Source organism: Syngnathus leptorhynchus, chromosome 3 (assembly GCF_054491065.1).
Source record: "Syngnathus leptorhynchus isolate UIUO chromosome 3, UIUO_Slep, whole genome shotgun sequence".
NCBI classification, from domain to species: Eukaryota; Metazoa; Chordata; class Actinopteri; order Syngnathiformes; family Syngnathidae; genus Syngnathus; species Syngnathus leptorhynchus.
In genome coordinates, this window is record NC_141197.1 from 10,481,347 (window position 1) to 10,490,666 (window position 9,320).

Here is a 9,320-nt window from a genome sequence, read left to right on the forward strand (position 1 = left end):
TTGCAATGCAATATCGATTCAGCAAACCTTCTGAATCATGAATTGAATCAAATGTCCGTGTTTATATGCAAGGTCCTTCAACCGTAGGGTGTGTACTGGAAAACCAGTGGTTTAAGAAGATGGTACAGCCATTTGAATCGGTGTAAAAGTTGCAAAAAACAGCAATTTTGGAGTCATTGACATGATGACCAAGTTCTTACCCATCTTTGGAATGTAATCAAGAGGGTCAGACCATTCAAATGTTTCCCAGTTAACTGCATTTTGCTCAATTAGAACAGATGAGCCATAGGCAGTACAAAACTATTTGGTGCCTCACAGCAGTTTATGAAGCACTGTCATGAAATGATGCCAAGTTGTATTGATCCATTGTTTTGACAATGTCCTGTCCCCAAAGAGGGAAACAAGTGGCATAACAAGCATAGCAATTAAGCAAGACTCTGAGCCACAGAAGACAAGGTCTGGTGCACAGATACTCCAGAGATATAATACTCAATGCGGCATTTAGGACCATAATAGAGTACTTTTTTTTTTTTGCAGACCCCTAATCAGTTGCAGCGATATGTTGCTAAGACCTAAAGCTTTTTACGTTTCAATTTTTCTCAAATAAGGTGTGCCAAGGTTGTGACAAAAACTACGGAGCTTTGCTAAATGAAATTGCGCACTAGGGCAGCAACAAATAATTAGTTTAATAAATGATTAATCTCTCACTTATTTTGTTGATTAATCACATGATTTTTAAAAAAACGTCCTAACCCTCATTTCCATCCCTTCATTAAAAAACAGGACATTATTTCAAATTGAGAGTGCAGACAACCACTGCTCAAGAGTCAAACTCAAGACAAACTAACAAAAACCCAACTCACAAACACAAGCAAACAAACTCCAAACTGCAGCACGGGAGACACTTGCACCCCACATGCAGTTTTTTAGCCATGGTAACCCTCGTTCTAAAATCTGTAGAAAGACTGACATAATGCAATAATGAAAGGAAATACAGGGGTTTCTTTTTTGTGTGTGTGTGTGTCATCTCAAACTTACCGCTTTACTTTGTCCGTCGTTTTCATAGATTGAAGGAACTGAAACCTCAATGAAATCTTTCGGTGAATCCTTCTTTATACTGACAAGAGATTTCTGAAACGCTCGTCCTTGAAGTGCTTTGCACAGACAAGCAGGACTTTGCCCACAGGTGCAGGAACTTCGTCCTGAAAAAAATCATTTTAACCAGGCACTTCTTTGAGGTTCTGATCCTGGGGGACGTTATAATGAGTTGTGTGGATGAATGCATCTAACAATTGAACACTTTTATCTCTCCACTTTGGCATCCTTGAATTGTTTTGAATACAAAAGTCTCTCTAAGTAAGAAAGATGGCGGAATTGCAAAACCGTGTGGCCGCACCCATTACCTTGTTTGGTAGGGCCGTCCCAGACTGTGGCGTAAAATATAAAAAATACAATAGAAAATTGATCAAACTGAACGGAGTAAAAAAACATCTCCCAAACACATTATAAAAGTAGATCTGCAACACCTGGAGGGATAGATTAAACTTTTCCATAATCCTGGAGACTCCAAGTGCACAATAAACTGTATTTAAAAGCTAAAAAGTGGATTTTCGATTATATGTCTATTTCATAGTAAAGTTTTCGAACGTCCCGGTTCTCGAACAAAAAATTCGAGATTTTTTTGCTTTGGATGTCGGACGAAATTCGGTTGTCGAACCTCGCGAGATGAGCCGAGAGGACCCGCATGCCAACTGACTCCGTTCGTTTATACGTTCTCGTTACTCTGAGGATTGCATCAACTCTAATCATGCCTCCAAAGGAAGCAAGTGGGAGCAGTAAAGACGCACTAAAACACAAAGACGCTCCTACAGCAATGCGACAGTGAGCGCCGGGCCAGCGCGCTGCGGTTGCGCAATCGGACTAAATTAAGCTCCCTGCGCACTGAGGTCCCCTTCAATTTCGGAAAGTCTATTAAGACTTTTAAAATATTTTCTAAATTTTAGCGACCGCTCTGTCACAATAATGCGACCAGCGCGGTGCAGTTGCGCGGTCGGCGGCGCGCTACGATTGCGCGCTCGGTGGTGCGCTGCAGTTGCGCGATCGGACAAGATTAAGCTCCCTGCGCACTGAGGTCCACTTACATTTTGGAAAGTACATCAGGACTTTAAAAATATTTTCTAAATTTCAGCGACGGCTCTGTCACAATAATGCGACCAGCGCGGTGCAGTTGCGCGGTCGGCAAGCGCTACGGTTGCGCGTTCGGCGGTGCGCTGCAGTTGCGCGATCGGACAAAAATGTGCAAATGAAAAAAATACGGTTTGTTGTTGTTGTTGTTGTTGTTGTTGTTGTTGTTGTTGTTGTTGTTGTTGTTTTTGTTTGCTTAGAACGGATTAAAAAAAACATTCCATTATTTGCAATGGGAAAACATGATTCGGAATTTCGAACGATTCACTCCTCGAACAGCCTTATGGAACGGATTGTGTCCGAAAACCGAGGCTCCACTGTATAGTTTTATAAACAGTATACCATCAATTCATTCTCATGTCTCTTGTGATATACTGCTCTTCACCACAATAAAACAATAAGACGTGGATGCCTCGTGTAGCTAAAATACAATTTATTACAGCTTTCAGCTCTCATTACAGAGCTCATATGACATAGTCAGTCATAAACACAGGTTTTAGCGTCACAATTGCAGTTTGCACTATGAAATATGATGGCACTGATTTATTTGAAGGCACTGGACAGCCACAGTATAATTGGTTTCAGGGTAAACCTGGAAGTATGACACACGATACCGCTCACATAGGGTCAGGAGGGCACTTGAGCTACAAGATGAACAGTTCATCCGCTGTCTTTAATGCTCATTCTGATCATGTTTGCCAGTATAATTTACATATGTGGTTTTAACTATAGGTAGGTTAACAATGAACAGCAGCAATGGTCTGAGAACAGAAAACATCAGTCCATATGTTTGATGAGGAGGCATGACAATGCAGCACTTCAGTCCTAGAAAAGTAAAGACAATAAAAAAGGGGTTACAATTTCATTTATTGATGGAAAATGTGCTTCTCTGCCCTATTTGATAGCATGGCTTTTATGGTTTTTTGAGACAGGAGAAAAGCACACCATTGGGCAGTCCGACCAGGTTGACGCTCGTGCGCTCACTCGGGGCTGCGTCGCCTCCGTTTGCCGAAGGCTTGCGCCCCCACGCTGGTAGGCACAAAGTTGCGGTGGCCCATCCCGCCGGAACGACTCAAGAAGTCGGCCAAGCGGTGGGTGACGCAGGTGGCAGTGTTGCACGCCCGCTTCTGTGTTGACATGTTGCTTGGAAGGCATGGCATAATGTTGTTAAGATTAAAAAATGACTTTAGCATCATCCACAATACTATTTTGGCTCCTCCCCATGAGTTGTTAGGAAGAAATTATAAAAAATAAAACAAATTATGGAGTGATGATTGTAGTATGCTTATGCCTTTTATACAGATAATCTGATCCAATACTGGAGCAGTATTAAAAATAGAATGAAGCCTTCATTTATATATAAAGGTAATAATGCTCATTTGGGAGTATTTATTCAATAATATCAGTATTCTGATTAATAGCGCATTTATGGAATTAAGAATGAATTCAGCAGCAAAAGAAATTATTTTCATCCATCCTTAGGGGCATTTTGCTACTTGCCATTCACTGAAAATGACATCAGAGTCTCTCAGCTTATGTGCCACATGACCAAAACAGCTAAAACCCTGAAAACGGTTGGACTTCATATTCCACAAATGCAAATCTTAATGGGAACGATGCATTTAGACTAGTGGGGTTGCTCAGAACAGATTTTTGTAATTGTTTTACTTGACTTCCCCTTAAAGTTATGACTATGTATGTGATACAGTTTGATTTCAGAGATATATTTAATGTTTGTGGTTGTAGTTATTTATTGATAACTTGGTTATTTAAAAAGTAGGTTTTTAATGTATTCTCTAGTATAAGATGTCATCACACTGATGTGGTTTCATTATATCTATACCAGTAAGCAGCGTAGATTGATGCCTTGAGGTACAAGTCACTCCAAATTTTCAAGATAAAAGTTTCATTCAGCCAATATTATGCTTTGACTTGCTAGCGCAAACAGCAGTTTGCCAAATAGTTTCATCAAAACAGAGGCTTCAAGCTGTTGAACATCACTCCCACTTGAAGTTTACTGTCAAATTAAAAATAGAGAGAGAATTGCAAAATGTGTATTTAAAGCTAACAACATTGCTTTAAGAATAGCCAGCTAATACTTAATGCTAAACGTCTAATGAAAAATGCTTTTGAAATGCTATGAGTTATCATCAATAAGGGTGGTTTTAGACCCCTGTAAGCGATGGATATTTGAACCCAAATGGTGGAGCAACACATGTGAACAGACAGTAACAATATTCCCAGTAACAATATTCTTTATCCTCTTATTAACAAGTTACAAGGCACCATTGTATTTTAACAAAAAAAATACATCTGAAAATAACAAAATGTTTATACTGTTTACTTGTTATAATATAAAGTCATCTTTTACATTCATCAAGAGCTGTAGACAAACTGAATGATGTAACCAATAATGATGCTTATTATCTCATTATTCTTTGGAGTGTAGCACTTAAGCTCTGAAGACATTCCCCTGAAAATCGTCAAGCGCACATAGAATGGGACACATAGGATGAACAAGCAAGATGACAAAGCTAGAAGAGAGATGCCCAATGGGAATATTTCAATTGTATTCATATTGCTCAGCTAGATTTCTCTTCTTTCCAGGTGTCCCTGCTCCCACATCTGTGCGGGGATAGGTTTGGAGTTTGTGAATATCCTGGGACAGTTTGCCCAGCACACAAGTGCTTAAGCCGGTGCAGCGCTTTGACATGGACCTATCTGGGCTGGTAGAGACACACACATGCAGAGACAACTCACAGTGACAATGGTATGATGTAGGGACATATAACTCAAACAACAACCAGATTGTGTTCCACTTTGGAGGCCACATTACACTACATGCATTACTTGGATTAGTATGACATGCAGTGACAGACACATGGAATGATGATGTCATGCACTCATGCATGATCACAATCATACTCAATTCATGGAACCCAATTTTTACTCCACATAACTAAAGAATAGGGTCTAACCGATACGGATTCCGATATTAGACGGAATAAAAGACTGATACATAGACAGACAGATGGATCGACCGATTGATCGCTCTATCGATCGGTATAAATTTGTTCAGATTTCATTCCACCTAATATTGGCCATCCAGTTAATCTGTTGAGCCCAACTCATGAAACTTGTTACTGGCTGATTTACTGTAGTCCAAAGCATTAAGTAACTCAGACCAAGAGTGGATAAGATTATACGTTTTGCTAGACACACACATTATTAAAGACAATCTTTCTCATTGATTACCTGGTCCCATCAGTTGTTTGGCGCTCTTGCTCATCTGAAGCGAGCTGCATGAACTCTTTAATTGCTCTTAGTAACTTCTTAATATCATCATTCGATAGATTGACTCCATCAGTACTGGGGTCTTCACGACTTCTGAAATACATTCAGAGTAAGATATTTGCTATAATGAAAGCAGTCACTGTATACTTTTCATGTCTTACCTGGATGGAGCTGCCTGTGTGATGCACATCTGACAAAAGATCAGCACACAAGCTATAAGAAGAGTCCCGAACTTATGGGTGATCATGATTGCCTGCGAATAAAATACATGAGGTTCAAGAAATTGGCAGGTTACCTTGTACAATGCTTTACAAAAACAGCATGCACCCAATACAAGTGACTCAATCTTCAAACTGCAGCTACTACAAAATTCCATTTTCATTTTTAACCAATGATAAAGTCATCCTCATCCACTCACCATAAGCTGGTACAGTATTGGAGGAGGATGATAGAAGTGCGGCTCAGTTAACTATGAGCTGACCGCTCCCACAGAACTGGCTTTTATGCACGTTCCCGTGGGCTCTGCCAGCACTTGATCATGGTCCACTGGCAGCCAATCGTATCTTGGCAATTCTGTAAAAAAAAAAAAATGCACACGGCATCCGTGCATATGTAATCATGAAATTATTCAATTTATAAAATAAACCAAAGAGTAGAATATTTTCAGGCTATTTAAAATGGAGTTTCCTCAAGATTAAGAACTATGCAAGTGGGACCATCTTTAGCAGCATATTTGTATTTGCTTTTATTTTTGCTTCGTTCAACTCGGTTGTCCGCTTCACAGGCGCCAGATCTGCACCTGCAAAAATACGCCTTCCATTTTTTTCTGATTTGTTTACAATTATACATCCATTTGTTAATACCAGACACACAGTAACACATTTTAAAAATATTTGTACACTACCGCTCAAAAGTTTGAGGTCAATTTAGTTTTCCATGAAAAGCTCATCTGCTCCTCCTTATGAGGAGGGTATTTAAGTCAGCAAACATCATTCTCATTGCCAAAGTGTTTTGCGTGATCACTGACGCACCTCATGCCACGTTATTGTGCTATTTTTCCTAACCCTGAAAGTAACCTGCCACAGATGAGCAACTCCTGTGCAGTTTTTGCTGTTACTTTGTTGCCACAGACGGGCCATTCCTGTGCAGTTTTTTTTTTTTTTTTTACTTTGTTGCCACAGACAAGCTATTCCAGTGCTGTTTATCCTGCTACTTTGTTCCGCTGCGTTGCAGTGAGGATTTGTGTTGTGGTATTTTTGACAGTGATTATTAAACCTTGGTTCCACCTTTTTCAACTCCGCCCTGCATCTGAGTCCTCCATCACCTCGGCTTGTCAATAGAGTGTATTCCTGATTAGTTTAATGTTATCCTCATTGAAAAATAGTGATTTTGTTTTAAAAATAAGGACATTTCTAAATGACCCCAAACTTTTGAACGGTAGTGTCGTTCCTAATTCGGAAAAATGTGAATGTAAGAACAATTAGTGCATATCAAATATAGAGTACAGTGTTGCCTGAGTTACTTTTCAGCAACTGTGTTTGTGTGTAAAACTATTTCTGGCTTTGGGTACTTAGAAACACAATTAATGAGAGCTTCCTCGTGTCCTCTAATTATAGCTCCCTCTTGTGTAACATTAGGATGTATCCTGCCTCCAAGTTATTTTCTGCACCAGGCCAAAGGACCCGCAGTAACGTTTTATAGCTTCACATTTTTAAAGAGTGTTCAAGTGAAGTGGGAAACTAAACGGTTCATGCAATTGCATGCAAAATCTGCAATTATCAATAGATGGTGACAAACAAGTGTACAATATTGGGACAGAGTATGGTGGTTGTGAGACTCATAGCTGGCATGTGATTGAAGTGGGTGTATGTTCGTGTTTACTGGTTCACATTAAATTAACAATTAAAATTCATACTTTTACAGGAACTGCTGATGTCCTTACATCAGACGTGCAGGTGTTTCGAAAGGGAGGTTCTGGAAAACGTGAATTTCTGGGAATGACAAGTAAAATTTCCCAGTCATCCAGATGGAAAATAATTGTGTAAAATGCAGTATGTACAAGTGTCTCTCAGTGGAACATTGCAGATGCCACGCAGTGGAGTCAAACAGGAACTGCGGCCTGGTAATTGTGATCAATGATTTAACTTTGTTATATTCGGGAAAATTTCATTAGAGAAAAATGAAATTTCCAGTGAATGAGGCGAGGTTTGTACCACAGTGCGACTGTCTGACAATTGATCAAGTTCACTGCATTAGTTTGAGGTCATGGAAAAATGTTGAACTGGGTTTTCTCGATAGTTTAATTCGAAATAAACCATAACATTCTATGTCAATTAAAATCCCGATATTCTTTATGATTATTTTGTTATTGTTGTTGTTGTTGTTGTTGTTTTTATTGTTCTCACAATAAATGGGAGTTCGTGCACCTGCGACCATCTAAAGTGCCATTGATTAACCCTAAACAAAAGTTCGGATGTGCAAGTGGGCTTCTCCAGATTTTTTTTTTTTTTTAGCAAAGGCCTGAAGTCCTCAATCCAAGGACTGACAAGATCATGCTTACACTTGGTACACGTTTATTTGATTACACTGGACAGATGTGTTTGCCGCTTCCCGAGTTGCTATTTTCCAGTCAGGGGATCTGGCAGGAAGCAACCACATCATTTGCAAGAAAGTTCTCATTAGGTAGCCTTAACCAAGCTGAGTCATTGGCACAGGTCTGCAGGAGGCCATGTGAGGCCAGCCAAATCCTGCCAGCTGCATCAGCGGGAAGAAACCGCTGGATAAACAGCTTTGGGAATAATGAGCAGTGAGTAATCAGGGATAAGCCAAATATAAGGCGTGCTTAACAAAAGGGCACATTAAACGAAAAAAAAAAGCTGAGAAGGGAAAAACCTACAGCCTTTCCAAAATTTCCATTAGGATCAATAAACTACCAATATCCTTACAATATGTATTTAATCTCTAGTGCAAAATGTGGAGACATTTGAGGGTTTTAGTTGACAAGCTTGAAGAGTTTGGAATGTCGTGCATACCTCAACCTTTGACCTAAGTATGTAGTAGTAGCTGACCTGATGGCTTGCATTTAGATGATCAGCAGCCACTTACTTAGTGGGGCAAAGTTGATTTGCTGAACCAGCAATACTACTGGAGAAAATTTAAACAATCCTCAATTATTGAAAGGCGTCTATTAAAAAAAGAAATCCCTTATGCGTGTTATTTTTTCATTTAAACATCAACTAAATATTTGTGGATTGCAGTAAAAACAAGCCATCATCACAAGGAAAAGCTGTTTCCAATATTTTGGGACGATTCTGATCTTAAAAAAAGAAAAGAAATTGTATATATGATAAAATAATACATATATGCTTTGGACCTTATGCGGCTGCTCCGAAAGAAAACATGACTGTGGAAACAAAGTTCATTTTGGTGTGTATCATCGCAAAATAAATGCGAGTAACTGTAATGAAGTAACAATGTAAGTAGCAATGTCAAATCAGAACAATAAAAAAAGGAAGAACCTACAAGAACAGCTGAGCATTTGTGGTTAATCGTAGCCGCTTTACACTGGATTGCTGGTAATGGGAACCTTAAACATCAAATTTTTGTAAATTAAATTTCCCGCCCCCCGCAAATCTATGGGTACGTTCATAAATAATCTCAGAGCGTCTTCACTACGACTGTGCGTTTTTCAAATGGGTAATTCTGTTATCTATAGGTTATCATAACCCTGGTTTGTAACTGAGTAACAGTAATGAAGTAACAATCTAAAAAACATTTCAAATGGGTCATTCGGTTATCTGTCTGTCTCTGTCTCTGTCTGTCTCTGTCTGTCTGTCTGTCTG

At 39.3% G+C, this 9,320-nt stretch overlaps 1 protein-coding gene across 2 annotated transcripts; it reads right to left on the minus strand.

The window, feature by feature from the left end:
- Positions 1-2,666: 2,666 nt before the first annotated feature.
- calca (calcitonin/calcitonin-related polypeptide, alpha) lies at positions 2,667-6,807 on the minus strand. Of its 2 annotated transcripts, none has more exons than XM_085908581.1 (4): positions 5,640-5,731; positions 5,440-5,571; positions 3,130-3,327; positions 2,667-3,009 (listed from the first exon to the last, which is right to left on the minus strand). In XM_085908581.1, exons 1-3 carry the CDS (start codon positions 5,723-5,725, stop codon positions 3,165-3,167), a joined length of 381 nt encoding a protein of 126 aa, XP_085764707.1. In that variant the 5' UTR covers positions 5,726-5,731; the 3' UTR covers positions 2,667-3,009; positions 3,130-3,164. The 2 variants fall into 2 exon arrangements, with proteins under 2 accessions (XP_085764707.1, XP_085764708.1); XM_085908582.1 differs by lacking the exons at positions 2,667-3,009; positions 3,130-3,327 and adding exons at positions 3,418-4,910; positions 5,897-6,807.
- Positions 6,808-9,320: the final 2,513 nt, after the last annotated feature.

Excerpts from the sequence above, each read along its gene's own strand:
- calca (XM_085908582.1), bottom strand. Across the intron at positions 5,572-5,639 it reads ACACAGGCAGCTCCATCCAG|AAGTCGTGAAGACCCCAGTA; the intron begins GTAAGACATGAA and ends AATGTATTTCAG. Across the intron at positions 4,911-5,439 it reads CAAACAACTGATGGGACCAG|CCCAGATAGGTCCATGTCAA; the intron begins GTAATCAATGAG and ends TGTCTCTACCAG.